The sequence below is a fragment of the Sycon ciliatum genome, chromosome 1 (genome assembly GCF_964019385.1).
Source record: "Sycon ciliatum chromosome 1, ocSycCili1.1, whole genome shotgun sequence".
NCBI classification, from domain to species: Eukaryota; Metazoa; Porifera; class Calcarea; order Leucosolenida; family Sycettidae; genus Sycon; species Sycon ciliatum.
In genome coordinates, this window is record NC_088643.1 from 51,979,709 (window position 1) to 51,999,128 (window position 19,420).

At 45.7% G+C, this 19,420-nt stretch overlaps 1 protein-coding gene across 1 annotated transcript; it reads right to left on the minus strand.

The window, feature by feature from the left end:
- Positions 1 to 2,653: 2,653 nt before the first annotated feature.
- On the minus strand, positions 2,654 to 4,301 carry LOC135805268 (zinc finger E-box-binding homeobox 2-like). The gene has a single exon (XM_065319287.1). It carries the CDS (start codon positions 4,226 to 4,228, stop codon positions 2,654 to 2,656), a length of 1,575 nt encoding a protein of 524 aa, XP_065175359.1. The 5' UTR covers positions 4,229 to 4,301.
- Between the last annotated feature and the right edge of the window lie 15,119 nt (positions 4,302 to 19,420).

Here is a 19,420-nt window from a genome sequence, read left to right on the forward strand (position 1 = left end):
AACCTTGGTGTGAAAGTTGTCGCCTGCTGGCGTGGTGACCAGGTGATTTGGGCAACCAGGAGCACGTGACCGCTTGTTCAACCATGTTCGATTGGGAATAAAGGAGGAACGCTGCATCGCAGCCTTTTCGGACCAAAACCAGTCGACTCAGCGTCCAAAAGACTACAACATATGGGCCAATCGTGGTCATCCGTGCTTTTATAAGAACGAAATGGCGCTTTTAGTGACATTTTGCATACAAATCCCCATCTAGTAGGGCGCAGTCACCCAGTTTCGGTGGAAGTGCGCGAGTTCGATTGGGATTCAAGTAGGAAGGGAGCGTCTCAGCTTTCTCGGACCAAGACCATTCGACTCAGCACCCCGAAGACTACAACTGGTGAAATTTTAATTTTTGCCTTAACTTCCCCTTTAACTCGGATGGTGAGCCAATTGAATTATTGTGAAAAGAAGAACAGGTCGCCGAATGTCTCAGTACTCCTTGTCAGTTTTGTGCCATTTTGTCGCACTCGCTGACTGTATAAGATTTATTTATTTATTCAACATCTCCTGGCCCGTCCGAAGACTGCCAATAAACATGAGAGGTCAGGTGATAGCCAACCACGGCAAGCTAAAAGGGAAAAAAAAGAAAGATGCTGTCAGAGAGGGAAAGGAGATAGGGAGAGAAAAAGAAAGGGAGGCACATTAATAATACATGGCAGATCTGGTTACATTGGAGGACAGTTAGTCATAACACGTAAAAAAATTCCTTCTTCTTTTGCCTTTTATTTTTATTATTATTATTATTATTATTATTATTCTCAATTCATGGATGACATGGTGTCAACCAATATTATGAATGAGGGCTACCTGCCATGGAATAAAAGAACAAGAAGGCAAAAATGCACACGCAAAATATGGCAAGTTAAATGAAAATAAAAATGAAATAAAAGTAAATCAATCCAAAACCCTAATGAATTGTACAGGTAGCATATGTGATTTACTTTGGAGCTTGAAGTAATACACAAAGAGAATTGAAATCAATGATTAGTAAATGAAGATCGACGTACGTGTATATTTATCAAGCTTAAAAACGCATTGAGGGTGTTGCTGGACTTTAATTGCTGAGGAAGAGAATCCCATAATTGGTATGCTAGGAATACAGGCGATTTGCTCCTAGAATTGTTTCCTGCAATCGGGAAACGAAGCGAGTTCCGGCTTGTTGAGGATTCATTAAACCAGTTTAAGGAATGCTGCACATGCTGAGGGGCAGTGATAAGTTTGATTTTGTGAATGTATACGCAGGAGGATCGGTCAATGTAATGTTTCAGAGGAAATGTACAGCAATTTTCATTTGTATTCTTTTATCTGTTTTACTGCTGTGGTTGACTTTCACCATCGTCTCAGTTTTACTGGCCGTCATCATGATGTGCCATAAGATTATGATATACATGTAAATACAAATACAAATACAATCGCTCGCGAAGCCGAGTGGGATCGTCTGACATTATCGACTGCCAGTCGTGACCGCAGTAAAATGCCCTAAGTCTGTTCCAGTCAGCACTGTCGTATTTCCACACCTTGTGAGAGGTTGTTGGATCGCGGCGTGCGGAAACCGCTTTGAAGTTGCATATCAAAATGGCATGGCCGGACCTGCTGAGGGTAGCAGTCACGTTGGTTGATACTGTGGTAGTGAAGTCGGAGAGAACTAAGTCTAACGTGTTTTCACCGGGTGTTGGATGGTGTTTATGCTGGTCGAGGTGGTGGGTTGCACACAACACTCCCAAGGCCTCTCCAGCGACAGTTGTCGTTTTACTGCAAACGCGACTCTTAACAACTTCCACGGGAGAACAAGAAGACTGAAAAGGCATGACTGAAGACTCACTAATTACGTGTGCTCATCTCACGCATGCACGCGAAACAAGAGACAGTTTGGGGAATATCATCATACAGAGAGGAAGTACATTGTTCTACAACTCCTGCCCCTCCCCCCCCCTTGATGACATTATTGACATTCCACAAATATATTTTGATGTTGTTTGTTTGTAGTGAGAATTCAAGTCGGCAGGAAAACCGCGAGCTCCCATGTAGGGAGCAACACACTGAGTGACTCTTCCCCTGTTTCTTTGTTTGTTTACTTTATTTGAATTCACAAATCCAAAACGGATACATTGAATAAACGACCAAAACGTTCCACATACACAACAGCAACAGGAAAGACAGCAAAAGAGAAAAGCCATAAACCAACAAGGTGACATTGTAGCAAAACTCCACACACCAAAAATGCGACTAAAACTATACGCGAGACAAGAGACGCGGGTAATTTCATCATTCAGAAAACCAACACATCGTTCTACAACAATTATAATACTCTGTACATATGCTGTTTTGCAATAATATATAAATCAAAGACGGTAGGTTGTTGATAGCGGAGGGTGTTAGGATGACTGCAGCAGCAAATGCAGTTTAGGCCAGGATACTACATGTACACACACAGACTTGTCAGATCATTCTATTGCTCAAATTCCACACAGTGCACGTCAACACAGGAAGCATGTTTCCAAAAACGTACACCTCTATAACGGCATTTCCTGGCGCTGTTATCTTCTGATTTGGTGCTCCTTCCGACATTGTCGTGTTTGAACTGAAGATGCTGGTCCAGTGGAGCAGTGTCTGTTTAGTTGCATCCACTGGCAGGTTTGGTTTGCTTCTTGATATTTGCCTTGTGGGTACGTACATGGCGGTTGCGATCGCCGGACTGTGAGAATGCCTGTTCACAGCCCGGGAGTGTGCACATATATGGTTTGTAACCTGTGTGTGTTCTCTTGTGCACAGTTAGATGACACTTACACTGGAAGGTTTTTCCACACTCTATGCACTCATATGGTCTCTCACCTGTGTGTGTTCTTTTGTGCACATTTAGATTATACTTCCTCTTGAAGGTTTTTCCACACTCTATGCAAGGATATGGCCTCTCGCCAGTGTGCACCGATATGTGTCTTTTGAAGTCCGACGGACGCGAGAAACTCTTTTTGCATTCCGAGCAAACTAGTTTGGCTTTGGCAGATTTTGCAGGTTCTTTACTCGACGGCTGCTGTCCAAGTAAGTTACTCTGTGGTAGTGGCTCGCTGAAGTCGTGTTGATATGATGGCATTACCTGTAACCTGGGAATATCTGGCAGCTTGTGATCTTGCTGTTGTTGTCGTTGTTGTTGCAGGCCCCTTGCTAGTGATGGTGATAGGAACACTCTGCTACCACGCGATGGCGCAAACACATCTTGATGTAATCCTGTATTTACATCGGAGCGCATGGCGGTAGAGACTTTTGGCAGGTAGGGAAAGATTGCTGCATCACTCAAGTCGTTGAGTAGGTTAGGCTGAAGGAGTGGTTCCGCCGGACCTGGGTTTAAGGCGAATCGTGCCGCTGAGTTATCAGGTTCTTTCATTGACGGCTGTTGCCCGAGTAAGGTGCTCTGTGGAAGTGGCTCACTGAGGTCGTGACGACGACTTGGTGGCATTTCCGGTAAACTTGGAATATATTGTCGTCCTTGGCCTGGCACTGCCATCGCATTCTTGTCACCAGTAGGCGCAAACACATCATGAGGGAATCCTATATTTCCAAATGAGCTGACGCCTATAGAAACTTCTGGCGGGAACGGAAAGAGTGTTGCATCACTGAAACTGTTGGAATTATGCTGGTTATCCTGCATTAGGCTATGCGGAAGGATCGGTGCCGCCTGACCTTGGTGGAAGGAGAATGTTGTCGCTGGGGTTTCAGGTTCTTTCATTGATGGCTGCTTTCCGAATACGTTACTCTGTGGTAGTGACTGGCTGAGGTCGTGTGGACTTGGTAGCAAGTCAAGCAAGCCGGGAATATTTGGCGGCTGGAGATGCTGTCGTCTTGGCTGTAAGGCCATTGCTGGCGCTGGTGCTGCCATCAACTTACTATCACCCAAAGGCGCAAACGCATCATGATGTACGAGACGTGTTTTCACATTGGAGCCCATGCCCGTAGAGACTTCTGGCAAGGAGGGCAAAATTAATCCATCAAACAAGTTGTCATAGGGCTCGTGATCCTTAAGCTGAAGATTTGGTGCCTCCAAACTTTGTAGGTAGGAGAATGGTGTCGATGCGCTGCGTGATTGGTCTTGTGGAACCAAAGCGTCGTGAGCGTAGGGGTTTGACGCTACACCACTCTGACTGAGTTGATCAAAGGTAAAATGACTCATCCTGCCTTCTTTGCTATTGTCCATGGCAAAGACTAAAATTCACAAGTTGAAACAGAAACAAATTGGAGAGGTTCTGAACAACGGTGCCAGTGAATATGCAGGAATCTGGGTGGTGGTACGAGTTAATAGGAAGTTGATGGTGATGAGAAACGACGTTGAGGTGAAGGTGGGAATGTCTCTCAGTTAGTGGTGCTGGATTTTAGCATGGTGAGTGCTGCGGATAGATACAGGTGAGAAAGGATAATTGTTAGGGGTGTAGGTGTGTAGTTTAACGATGTCCTAGGTGTTCGTGTGCGTGGAAGATAGACGTTGCAAATGTGGCAAGTCATTCACGAAAGGATATATGTGTCAGGGTGATGGTGTGCTGCAGTAGTCTGCCATCAGCTGAAGGCGGGTGAGAAGTGGTAATCTGGGCTAAAATGGAGAGGCTGTGATTGAAAGTAGAATAGAGATTCACGTGTGCAATGTGGGTGTGCATGCACTTTTGCAGCATTGTGTAGTTTTTTCATTTGGAGAGAGAGGGGGGGGGGTAAATAAAATAAAATAAATTTCACCGTTCGCGTGAGACTCGGCTGGAAGCCGAGTTTTCCGCATCCGCCGTGGGAACGCCACCACCCTCTAGGATCAAAGGCGCAGATGCAGCGCCTGAACGGTGGGAGGTGAGTAGATCAGACCCACCACCAAGTGGTCAAAGACCGAAATCCCATTAGCTGCATCCATGTTACCCTCGTGCCAGGCCACGAGTTCCCAATTAACTGTGGGTCGCAGCACGGCTTCCAAGCAGGACTTGAACCTGGTACCCTCTGTTTCTCAATCATGGTCTTAGACCATCCCACTATGCCTGCCATCATGTAGCCATCATGTAGCCATCATAATAATCATACTCTTTGAGGTGTCGTTCGCTTGCTTCTTGCCATAAATAGCACATTAGAGCTTGCGGTAATGTAGGTTAACACATTGCACAAGCCACCACTTCACACACGCTCCAGCGGCTTCCAAAGAGCCCGCAGATCCCACGCTATTCATTGATGCATGTCAAGTAACACGTACATGCACGCTGTGGTGGCATGTAACATGCGTACGCCGGAACTCACCTGAACTCGCCAGCCAACCAGCCATATGCGGCTGCAGCACACATCGGAGCTTGAACCCGTAACGCATACACCATACTTCGCGCTGGCCGTATTGCTACTTCATATTTGCTTTGCTTGGGTAGTGAGAAGAACACTGGTTTGTTCCTTTCTCACCCACCCACCTCTTCCCATCTATGAATAATATTGATATCCTTGATTCAACACAGGTATCATAATTCATACAAGACGAAAATAAATAGGAGTGCTGGGCCAGCTATCTCCTCTCATCTGGCAATTATCACGGCCTTCGGCCATCACACTCATACTCCCACACTCCTGCCTCCTAACGGGCATTGCACTTCGTGCGTGGGCCGTCCACACTCCGTCCATTTCATGGGCGCCCATCTCATGGGCTGCACTTTGTGCGTGGACATACATACACACTATCATACAGGCCGTCCACACTCCGCCCAGTTCATGGGTGCCCATTTCATGGGCTGCACCTCGTGTGCGTGGGCCGTCCACACTCCGTCCATTTCATGGGCGCCCATCTCATGGGCTGCACTTTGTGCGTGGACATACATACACACTATCATACAGGCCGTCCACACTCCGCCCAGTTCGTGGGTGCCCATTTCATGGGCTGCACCTCGTGCGTGGACTATCCTACATGATTATCACATGCCAGATTCGGTTGCCCAGCACTCCATGAATCCTCCATATGATGTGTGCTCTCCACTGGTCTGCAATAGCGAGTGCATGCGTGTTAATCACACTGAACACATCTCCTGTTTTAGGCTAAGTCAGCACTCACATGCATGGTTATCTGCCAATCTGTGCAGTTTTCTACCTGAAGAGTTGAGGTATTACTCTCGACATAACGTTAAGTTAGATTAGAGAGGTTCTGAAAAACGAAAATGTTTTTGTTTTGTTTGTTTGTTTGTTTATTTAGAGTCGAGGAACAAACAGGCAAATTTGCCTAATTTCATTATATCGACTAAAAAGGAGAATAAAGTATGAAAGGCCAATGAAGGTAATGATACTGAGTAGAGTGGGTAATGACGTATTAAAAGCAAGTTAGGCCAGTAAAGGAAATGATAATATAATGCGTGCAAAACTTTATTCCACATCATGAAGTGATCGAGTAACTTCGCACGAACTTTCGCAACTTTGCACTCGCCACTTGTACTTGTTGTCTTGGTGGTATGGCAAGTAACCTGGAAATATGTGGCGACTGGATATGTTGTCTTCCTCGGTGTAAGACCATTGCTGGCTCTGGTGCTGATATCACATTACTGTAACTCAAAGGCGCAAACACATCATGATGTGCGAGTCATGCATTTACATTACAGCTCTTGCATGTGCAAACAGCACGCCATCAACCTGAGACTCTTACCCTATTGACCAAGACTTGTCACTTTTGCTAATTCTACCTTCCACGCACACCAACACCTATTGCCAGTCTGCAATCTGACCATTTACGTTTTCTCACCTGCATCGATCCTCAACACTTACCACCCACAACTTCAGCACCGCTAACTGAGAAATATTCTCACCTGCATCTTACCACTGAATCTCATCACCATCAGCTACTTTTAAACCATTTGAAAAAAACTCTATCCATCACCGAGAATCCTGCGTATTCACTACAAATGCTGGTCAGAATCTGAAATATTTCTTTATGTTTCGACTTGTGTACCAATTCTTGGCCATGGACAATAGCCATGCACTCAGGATGAGCTATTTTGCCTTGGATCAACTCAGTCAGAGTAATGAAGCGGCAGGTACCTACACTCATAACAGATTGGTTCAACCAGGGAGTCGCAAAATACCGGGAGGCGACACGCCACACATTTCACGATCCGAGGATTGCTGCACACGACCCGCGAAATTTGATGCGTGATTGAAACGTCGTCGTCATCTTCTTTTTCTCAATTGTTTTTGCTATGCTTCGAGGCCTATTCTGGATCTCCAGAGCAAAAGCTGGTTGTTTCTGATACGAACTACGCATTGCCTTAGGTTGAGCCGTGGCTTTTAATTTTTTTGGGAAGTTCACTGCTTTGGAGACGACGGAATGTCAAGGTAAGTTATTCACGAAATGTACTCAAATTTGAATTGAGTAAGTGCGAATGACACCCTGTTTTCGGAATAGTTCTCCACTAAACACACCATGCCCATGGCCCCTTCATGTTGTCCAAGTTCCATTCTCGGTTTGTGTCAAGTTTCGAGATGAAGATCGATGATGCACTCACCTTTTCATGCAAGGGAAAAAAGGAGCATATCAAACAGAATCTATGCAGCATTTGATGCCACTATCCTCATTCTTCTGCATTCAAAGTGTTTCACATTATGGTCTATGAACTACACACAATATTTGTCATTTCTTAACTGTTCATAGCTGTTCATACTTGAAGTAACTGTGTTCTGAACACATTGCCTTCAGGAAACGTAAGGCTGAGTCGCCTGACCGACTGAGCAAAGTTCTCTGCGACGAAAGTCACACTATCCGCAAATGCACTCAAGGCGAATACCCGTAAATACCCTGTATACTGCTTGATCCACTTATCACAGAAGCATACACACACACGCACGCACACACATACCATGCATACGCCCGTCGCAAGAGAAGAACGCAAGTCTGCAAATGCACTGGATGTGCACCCACAGATTTTCTCTTATAGCAACGATAGCGAACAAGATCTGAATGAGAGAGATCAGGACTTGCATCAGATAACTGTATAATCCACACAACTGGCAAAGCCATGTGAATCGACCACTAATGCACAACACACATACACCTTTGGACCTTTGGATGCCCATTGCTCCGTGCAATGATAGCATCAGGAGTTGCAGTATTTCCTGTGGCGAGTTAGATCATTGGGCCGACGGAAGTCCCTGCCACAGCCGCAAATGAACACTCTAGGCTTTGGCACAGCCGCACACATATACACACACACACACACACACATACACACACACACACATGCTCGTGCAACATTCACATGTCACTGCTTCAGTTGTTTTTAGCTGTGTCATATTGTGTCTTATACAGAGCTTCACTTTGGGAAAAGCTGTTGAGATGCTGGAGAGCACTTGTTGCCATGCTTGCGAAATGCCAGCACCATTGCATGCCTTCAGCTGGCACACTTCCTGGCGTAGCAGATTTCCAAAACCTGATGCCTTGTGTAACCGTGTCCTGATAACATGCAGGAATGACTCCATCGCCTCAGTAACACTCCCCTGTCTCATTGTCAGCAGTTCGCAAATTCCATGGATTATTTCACCTTCCATAGGCCTGTACACCATGGTGGCACTGCCACTCTTACATGGATAGGCGAAGCAAGGGTTGAGGGCGGAGGTTTACATAATTATAATGTCAACAATTTACATACTAGGTACACACGTAATTTTCAGGACATGAATAAAATAATATCCTGTCACAGTGTGAACACTGTCACATGTCATAGTGAACAGACAATGCACCGTGGGCAGACTCCCATTTTTTGGGTGAGTTTGGGGCGCTTAGTATGCTACAGATTATACATTCGTGTTCACAGGGACAAGACGAGACCAAAAAATGCAGACGAGAGAATCTCACCAGTAGTCCACAGCTGAAGATCTCCACAACTCAGGTCACCAAGTGGATACGTGGCGTCATCTACATCTTCCACGGTGGACTCATCACTTTGGCAGGCATCTCTGTCAAGCTCCATCATCCTTTACCCCGCCAAGGCACAAACTTAGAATCACCAAATCAACTGCTGACACTCGGACGATTCCTTGGGAGCAGGATTATTTTTTTGATTTTTGGGACCAAACAGCGAACGCGTCCTTTGTGCATGACCTGCGCCGCTTTGACCTCATGGGGATTCTATATTTTTCCCTCAGCACTCGTGCCCGAGCTGAGTCAATCATCCGACGCGGTTGTGCATCTCGTGTCGCCTCCCGGTATTTTACGACTCCCTGGGTTCAACCGAAGACCAATCACACTGTGCACGGACACCATTCTCCTACCTCCGAAGTACGACTGAATGCACCAATTAGGCCCCGGCGGATAATGCTGGAGAATTTGATGGATTCTGCTTTTCAATATACTCGCATTCTGCTCCAAAAAAGCACTGATAATGCTTGAATTCTGAATATACAAGATCCACAGAATTATTATTACTCAGCAGGCAAAGGCGTGGTAGCTGGTAGAAAAAAACCCGAACATGATTGTTATACGTAACTATTATGTTGGCATCAAAATTTATATATTTGTTCCATTTATCGCATGATTGTACTCGGCTCACACACATGTATTGTACATGTGTGTAATAAGCTGGGCCGCAAGTCACACAATCATCATGCCGCCTAGCGCCTGTGTTTGGACCACAACTTACTTGCATGGCATAGGGGATACACTCATGACATTGTATTCATGTACATGTACATGAACAGTGCCGCGTCGCCTCACTGTACACAAATGCATGCAATGCACGTACACTTGTTTTTTTTCGGATGGCTTTTTTATTTTTTCGCCCTCCCTCATTGATTTCATCGAATAAGGTGACGCGAAACATAGAAACAAAACGGGGTGGCCTTAGTTAGTTTTCTGCAAAACGTACGGTGCTAGCGTAATGCTAGTTTCCAGAATGTGCTAAATATGCTACATATAATGTTAGCAATATCCGCTGGGGCCTAGCACCAATCCTTCAGCATAACTACTTGGTGCGGGATCACCCGGGCTATACTAGCAGCCTGCATGACACACCACCCTTTTCGTCCTTGCCACAAGTCTCTACCGGCATTGACTCGATTGTAAATACAGAACTCGTACACCAAGATGTGTTTGCGCCTCCGGGTGATAGTAATTTGATGGCAGCACCAGAGCTGCTTCTAGTGCATGTGTGCGTGTTTTTTCTTGATATTTACCCTATGCTGGTGTCTTTGTTTGAGGTTTAAGAAGTTGACGAAAAATTGGTAGCAAAGAAAACGGAGCAAACGGAGGTTTTTGTTGTTAGGCGGGAGATCGGGAGAGGTTTCAAAAACATCAAAAAATCGGGAGATCTTCTGGCTGATCGGGAGATTTGGAACCGCTACCAATGTCGATGGTGTCCTTTTTTGCGACCTCTTTGTACTCCGCTCTTCAGTCCCTAATACCTTACAATGTCGAGATTGCATTCACTCTCCCAATAGCTTAGTTCTACCCTGCATTTTTCATTCACGCTACGGTCTGTTTTATCTTTCTTATTTGGCTGAAGACAGATAAAATAGAAATCCGTCTGATATTCGCACTGCTGCATCCCCATTGCTATTTCGACATGCAGTACTTCGTAGAGTACCGATACATATTGTAACGGTATCACGGCCATTCGTACCCAGGACACAGGAGACAAGCACTCGTTTGTTTGCATTAACGTATTTGAACAAAGGACATGACGGGAAACCAGGGACAATAACTCCACTGGAAGGAACAAAAAGACTGAAAAAGACAAAACTGAAGACTCAAAAATCACGAATGCTCATATAACGCATCTATGCGAGGCAATAGACAGTTTGGTGAATGTCATCATGCAGAAAAACAACACATCGTTCTACATCACCTGCCCCCTTGATGACATTCTAAAAAATCAGGACACGGAACAAACGAACATCACAATCCCCATGGACAACAGTCACATGTAGCAAAAGGAACCACAGCAAAAGAGAAAAACCACAAACGAGCCAGCTGACATTGTACCAAAACAAGCCAAAACTCTATGCTATTTTGTATCAAATAAATCAAAGAAGTGAGGGTTTTTGATCGCGGAGGGTGGAGGGATGTCTGCACCGGCAAACGCATTTTTAGGCAAGTACGAATACACGTGCATGTATGGCGGTCTGGGTGTGGCACCATATTTTGGGAGTTGAGGGTATGAAACGTACATACCCAAAATTAATAGTAGTACTGAAGGCACACACACACACGCACACATGTCAGATTCTTCTATTGCTCATATTCGGCACAGTGCGCCCCAGTGTGAAAAGCATGCCCCTGCCCAAAAATGAAATTAATCTCACGTAAACTGAAACTTCTGTCGCTGGTATCTTCTTATTTGCTGCTCCTGCCGACATTGTTGTTTTTGAACTGGTGATGCGGGAGCAATAGTGCACTGTCTGTTAGTTGCATCCACTGGCAGGTTTGGTTTGCTTCTCAATATTCGCCTTGTGGCTACGCACATGGCGATTTCGATGACCGGATTGTGAGAATGCCTGTTCACAGCCCGGGATAGTGCACTTGTATGGTTTCTCGCCTGTATGCGTTCTCGTGTGTTTGGGTAGTGCTGATTGGTCATAAAAACGTGAGTTGCATCTGTCGCAATGATATGGCTTCTCCCCGGTGTGTTTTCGGATGTGCACAGTTAGATAACGCTTCTGCGAGAAGTCTTGTCCACACTCTGTGCAACGGTATGGCTTCTTGCCAGTGTGCACTGTCATGTGTATTTTGAGCTGCGACGGATACAAGAAACTCCTTTTGCATTCCGGGCAGACTATTTTTTTGGCTTTGGCAATTTTTTCAGGTTCATTAGTCGACGGCTGCTGTCCAAGTACGTTACTCGGTGGTAGTGGCTCGCTGAGATCATGGTGATGCGGTGGCATTACCTGCAGCCTGGGAATAGGTGGTGGCTTGTGATGTTGTTGTTGTGGTTGTTGCTGTTGTAGGCCTCTTGCTAGTGATGGTGATAGCAACACATCACTACCACGCGATTTCGCAAACACATCAAGATTTAATCCTGTATTTACATCGGAGCGCATAGCGGTAGAGACTTTTGGCAGGTCGGGAAAGATTGCTGCATCACTCAAGCTGTTGAGTAGGTTAGGCTGAATGAGTGGTTCCGCCGGACCTGCGTTTAAGGAGAATGGTGTCGCTGAGTTATCAGGTTCTTTCATTGACGGCTGCTGCCCGAGTAAGGTGCTGTGTGGAAGTGGCTCACTGAGGTCGTGACGACGACTTGGTGGCATTTCTGGTAAACTTGGAATATGTTGTCCTCCTTGCCTTGACACGACCATTGCATTCGTGTCACCAGTAGGCGCAAACACATCATGAGGGAATCCTATATTTCCAAATGAGCTGACGCCTTTAGAAACTTGTGGCGGGAACGGAAAGAGTGCTGCATCACTCAAGCTGTTGAAATTAGGCTGGTTATCCGGCATTAGGCTATGCGGAAGGATCGGTGCCGTCTGACCTTGGTGGAAGAAGAATGTTGTCGCTGGGTTTTCAGGTTCTTTCATTGATGGCTGCTTTCCGAATACGTTACTCTGTGGTAGTGACTGGCTGAGGTCGTGTGGACTTGGTAGCAAGTCAAGTAAGCCGGGATTATTTGGCGGCTGGAGATGCTGTCGTCTTGGCTGTAAGGCCATTGCTGGCGCTGGTGCTGCCGTCAACTTACTATCACCCAAAGGCGCAAACGCATCATGATGTACGAGTCGTGTGTTCACATTGGAGCCCATGTCCGTAGAGACTTCTGGCAAGGAGGGAAAAATTACTCCATCAAACAAGTTGCCATAGAGCTGGTGATCCTGAAGCTGAAGATTTGGTGCCGCCAAATGTTGTAGGTAGGAGAATGGTGTTGATGCGCTGCGTGATTGGTCTTGTGGAACCAAAGCGTCGTGAGCGTAGGGGTTTGACGCTACACCACTCTGACTGAGTTGATCAAAGGTAAACTGGCTCATCCTGCTTGCGTTGGTATTGTCCATGGCAAAGACTAAAACTCACAAGTCGGCACAGAAACAAAATGGAGAGGTTCTGAACAACGGTTGCAGTGAATAGGCATGAATCCGGGTGGTGGTACGAGTTAATAGGGAGTTGATGGTGATGAGATACGATGTTGAGGTGCAGGTGGGAATGTCTCTCAGTTAGTGGTTCTGGAGTTATGCAATGTTAGTGCTGCGGGTCGATACAGTTGAGAAATGGGAAATTGTTAGGGGTGTAGGTATGTAGTCTAACCATAGGTGTCGGTGTGCGTGGAAGATAGACGTTGCAAATGTGGCAAGTCATGCTCGATAGGATATGTGAGTCAGTGTGATGGTGTGCTGTATTAGTCTGCCATCAGCTGAAGGCGGGTGAGAAGTGGTAATCTAGGCGAAAATTGAAAGGCTGTGATTGAAAGTAGAATAGAGATTCACGTGTGCAATGCGTTTGTGCATGCAGCATTGTGTAGCTTTTCATTTGGGGAGGGGGGGGGGGGGTAGCCATCATGATAAACAAACTCTTCGAGGTGTCGTTCGCTTGCTTCTTGCCATAGTTATCGCTGAACGCATCTCCTGTTTTAGGGTATGTCAGCACTCACGGGCATGGTTATCTGCCAATCTGTGCTGTTTTCTACCTGAAGAGTTTAGGTATTACTCTCGACATGACGCTGGGTTAGATTAGAGAGGTTCTGAAAAAACGAAAATGCGTGCAAACCTTTGCTCTACATCATGAAGTGATAAACTTTGCACGAACTTTCGCAACTTTGTGCTCGCCACTTGTACTTGTCGTCTTGGTGGTATGACAAGTAACCTTGAAATATGTGGCGACTATATATGTTGTCTTCCTCAGTGTAAGACCATTGCTGGCAGTTTGAGAAATATCATCATAGAGATAGGAAATACATCGTTCTACCACACCTGCCCCCTTTGATGACATTCCACAAATAAATTTTGATGTTGTTTGTTTGTAGTGAGAATTCAAGTCCGCAGGAAAACCGCGAGCTCCCATGTAGGGAGCAACAAACTTTTCCCTGTTTCTTTGTTTGTTTACTTTATTTGAATTCACAAATCCAAAACGAGTACATGGAATAAACGACCAAAACGTTCCACATACACAACAGCAACATGTAGCAACAGGAAACACAGCAAAAGAGAAAAGCCACAAACCAACAAGGTAACATTGTAGCAAAACTCGGCAAACCAAGAATGCGATTAAAAACTAAACGCGAGGCAGGAGACAGGGAGAATTAAATCATTCTGAAAACCAATATAATACCCTGTACATATACTGTTTTGCAATATATATATCAAAGACGTGAGGGTGTTGATAGCGGAGGGTGTTAGGATGGGTGCAGCAGCAAATGCAGTTTAGTCCAGGATACTACTTGTACACACACACACACTTGTCAGATCATTCTATTGCTCAAATTCCACATATTGCACGCCAACACAGAAGTCATGTTTCCAAAAACGTACACCCTATAACATCATTTCCTGGCGCTGTTATCTTCTGATTTGGTGCTCCTACCGACATTGTCGTGTTTCAACTGGAGATGCTGGTCCAATAGAGCAGTGCCTGTTTAGTTGCATCCACTGGCAGGTTGGGTTTGCTTCTTGACATTCGCCTTGTGGCGAAGCACATGCAGGTTGCGGCTGGAGGACTGTGAGAATGCCTTTTCACAGCCCGGGATTGTACACTTATACGGTTTCTCACCTGTGTGTGTTCTCTTGTGGACGGTTAGTACTGATGGGTCAGAAAAACGTTTTTTGCATCTGTCGTAATGATATTATGGCTTCTCCCCAGCGTGTTTTCGGATGTGTACAGTTAGATCACTCTTCCGCGAGAAGGCTTGTCCACAATCTGTGCAACGATATGGCTTTTCACCGGTGTGCACTCTCATTATGTCTTTTCAGGTCCGACGGATATGAGCAACTCCTTTTGCATTCCGGGCAGACTAGTTTGGCTTTGGCAGATTTTGCAGGTTCTTTAGTCGACAGCTGCTGTCCAAGTAAGTTACTCTGTGGTAGTGGCTCGTTGAGGTCGTGTTGATTTGGTAGCATTTCCGGTGAGCTCCGGAGTTGCGGCGTATGGAGATGTTGTTGTTCTCGTTGCGGGTCTCTTGCTAGTGATGGTGATAGCAACACATTACTTCCACTCGAAGAGGCAAACACATCATGAGGTAATCCTGTATTTGCAATGCATCCCGTGCCGGTAGAGACTTGTGACGATGACGGCGAGATTGTTGCATCACCCAAGCTGTTGGGTAGGTTGGGCTCAAGGAGTGGGCGGAAGGGAAATGGTGTCGCTGAGTTATCAGGTTCTTTCATTGACGGTAGCTGACCAAGTAAGGTGCTTTGTGGTAGTGGCTCCCTGAGCTCATGACGACTTTGTGGCATTCCAGGTAAACTTGGAATATGATGTGGATGGAGACGTTGTCGTCCTGTTTCTGAGCTGTGTGATTGGTCCTGTTGAACCGAAGCGTTGTGAGTGTAGCTGCTTGCTGCTCCATCACTCTGACTGGGTTGATCAAAGGAAGGATGGCTATTCCTGCCTGCACTGCTATTGTCCATGGCAGAGACTACGGACCGAAGTCGGAATATAACCAGAATCAAGAGGTTCTGAACACTAGTTGCAGTGAATATGCAGAATTCTTTGTAGTGGCTTGAGTTAATAGGGAGTTGATGGTGCTGAGAAAAGGTGAAACTGTGAAGGTGGACATATCTAACAGTCAGTGGTGCCGCGTGGAGTTGGCAGGGTAAGTGTTGCGGATCGATGCAGGTGAGAAAAAGGAAATGATCAGAGTGTACTGTATTGTATTGCATTGAATTTATTTTACTTCACTGGCTCAACAGTACAATGTACAACTACAAAGAGGCCAGGATAACCGATCAAAAGGAGATAAGTGCGGACTGGAAATAGGTGTTGGTGTGTGTGGAAGAAAAAAAAGGTGACAAATGTAGCAAATCACCTTAGATAGGGTAAGGATTTCAGGTTAAGAGAAGTTGTGATTTGGGCTAAAACTGAGAAGCTGTCCAGTGTAATTGAAATTAGCGGATGCATGGAGAGGTATGCATGCACTGTGGTACCGGTAGTGTTAGGATTGACTCGGATTCAGAGCCAAGAATAAATTGATGGAATAGAAAAAGGGACCAAGGAACTACAAGTTACGCTATAGTATCCACTAACAACACCTTCCCCTCCTATGTTATCATAATAGATGTACCTTAGAACCTTCCAAGTTGGCAGGCTGTTGGGGTGCGTATCCAAGATGCGCTAGAGCTGATAGCCAGTTAGTTGTAGAACAACAGTACCATCCGTCAGTGTCAATCAATAGGGACCTTTAGCACCACGTTACAACGTAGGCCTTTTGACGTACTTGATCACGTCGATCGGGGTGCGCGATACGTGTTTTGCATACTTGGCTAGCCTTTAGCGAGACGTGATTGTGGATCGGCGTCGTTGCCACAGGAACAGAGCAGAACGGCGCGCGTGATTTCAAAGTTCCTCGCGGGAAATGTGGAAGAAAAGACTTGAAGAAAAGACTTTTTTAGTAAACTACTGTACATATACATGTACTTCGAAAATTAGTTGATTTCCTTCAAGGAGAGAGAAAGAGAAAGAGAGAGAGCGCGTGTAGAGCACCTTATGCAGTATACCTAGTAAGTTGCAAACACAGCGTTTCTGGGCAGTCGATGGTTGTTGATGGCTGTCAGATTTCAGGATGCTCGAGATTTGGAGCTGTACATGACATGCGTGATGGACGAAACTACCGGTTTCCATTTGGCGTCGTAGTTGGTTGTCAAATTCAGGAGTACAGTGTTCCAGGCAGGCGAGCCACGAGAGAAGGGCTTTTCGCTCGACGCTGCCACTGCTTCTTTCAACAGATTGATGTCCTCCTTGGTTCCAAAACGAAATTTCTGGCACACAGCCTTAGTCTGCGTGTCCTCCGCAGCCATACCGAAACAAATTTTGCTCGGAGAAGAGGATACCGGAAACAAAAAACAAAGATAGCAAAGAATAAAATTACGCCTAGTGCCTCTCAATCGATCGTACCTCGTGGGTTACAAAACAAAAACTACAACCAAGAGTTCATAACTAAAATGAACTCTTGCTACAACATAAACACATCGACGTTATTTGAACTCTTGCCCTCTTGGTGCAAAGTGCAAAGGCAAATTCCTAGGTCCTGCCACAACGTACAAAAGGCCTTTTCTACGTCGAAAACGTTGCCTGATGAACGTACATCCGACGTCGCGACGTGACCCCGAACCCGGACAAGGGCCTACGTCAGGCTTACGTAGTGAACAACGTGGTGCTAAAGGTCCCTAATGTTATCGCATGAGCTGCGAGCCCGCGTTGACCTCTTTACATAACTGTTGAGTACGAAAAAGACGACGACATCTTCTCAAGACATTACAACGGACAACGGGAACAGGTTAGGTCGAACAACATTTTATTGGGGAGACGAAGAGACTGAGACAAAGACGAACGAAACGACAAAATTATGGAAGAGAGAGACAAGAGGTAGAGATCAAGTGTGAACGGCAAGATAAATGGCCTGGGTAGCTATGGCAATTATGGGCGCGGAAGTAGCTAGCTTTTTCTTTTCTTTTTTTGTTTTCATTTGAATTCGGATAGCTCAACAGTACAGAAGTACAACTACAAAGAGTATCGAATAGAAGGTCCCGAGAACGGGAAACCAAAAAAACAACAAAATAAAACAGCAACATCAATTTACTGATTATGCACATTGCTTGAAAGCAAATCAACCCAAATAGGCAATTTGACGCGGAAATCTGAGATAGTAGTGCAGGACTTCAGGTCGTCTGGTAAATAATTCCAAACAAGAGCCGATTTACTTGCTACCCAGGCCAACGGAGCGGAGACAAAAGATGAGTACGAGAGTGCATGCAGGCCAACTTGGATAAGGTTATAGAAGGTACGGGAGGAGGTACCTACCGTCACGATAGGTGGCATGTGTCTTTTCAAACTAAGAATTTGTTGTTTATTGTCTATTATTTTGGCTATTGGAGATTCACGCATCCTGAACGTCTCTGGCTTTCTCTTTTCTTTCTGAGTGCTTTGATAGATATGACCAGGGAGTAGAACACGACACGAAACTACAGCTACATGTACAAGACACGATCTTCGTACGATTACGGAAGTGTGAAGTTGATTGTTGGGCGTTTAATGTTAACCTTTAACAATAAGGATTCAGTTTCCTCTGGTATTTTCTCAGCAGTTACAGTGTCATCCGTGTAGCGAACGAAAACGTCTCAGTAGATGCTGTGTCGATTTTGAAGCTGTCCATGTTGATGGCGGCTAATGAAGTTCAGAGTTGGCTTCCCATTGCCAACCACCCTTTCTGCTGTAGAAACCAGATATAGCAGAATCCTTATTGAGAAATAACATAATTATCTCTGATACAAGCGCAGTCTCTTGTAGAATGGAGAACTGTATGGATCGTGTCCATGCAGGTTTGACATCACAAAGTGTCACATACCCACATGCTGCGCACTGAGTACAAACACCAAGGCTGCCATATTCGAGAACGGGTCGGATGTAGGTCGTGTATATAAATAATAGGCTGGAAGCGTTCATTGTGCCACGTGTCTTGTGGAGTTGGTGTAGTAGTTTTATTGGCTTTGTTGGTAATTTATATGATGTGTTGGGTCCATCGCATATCGTCTTGGAGTGTAACGCCAAGGTTCCTATGTTATTGGACCTCCTGCAGCAGAGTCGATTGGAGCGTGATGTGTTGGTTTTGAATGGAAAGGACGACGGTTTAAGTGGTGTTGACGAGGAGATGCCAATCCTTCAACCATCGTCCTGCTGCGTGTCCTGCACGTTGGAGGAATGCAGCGGATAAATTCCTCGTGTAATGCGTCGCGATGAATGCCGTGTCATCGGCAAACTGGGTGCATTTGGAGTGCGAGTTTGTACATGCTGGGGGTAGGTCGATCGTGTACACCAGGATAGGAAGGTGCCCCAGACAGAGCCTTGGATACTCCAGCTGGAATGGATTTCCATGATGAAAAGGCGGAGCCAACCTTGACGCGTTGTCGGCGGCGAGTCAGGTAGCTTGTGAGCCAGCTATGGGCAATGCCATGGACACCAAGGTGCTTGAGTTTGGCCAGGAGGCCAGCATGCCAAACTCCGTCAAAGGCCTTTGATAAGTCAAAGACGCATGCTGACACTATGTGACGGGCATCTCGGCTGGCGGAAATCTCATGCACAAGGCGGGAGAGCTGTATTTCAGTGCTATCCTTAGATCAAAACCAGATGAGTCGGCCGGTAGGTGGGGCTCAATGTGGGCGTTGGTGAACAATTCTCTCCTGAACCTTGCTGACAACGCTCAGGAGCGAGTTTGGCCGTAAATTGGTTATCTCTGCACAAGAGGCTTTCTTGTGTAGAGGACTGATAGTGGCG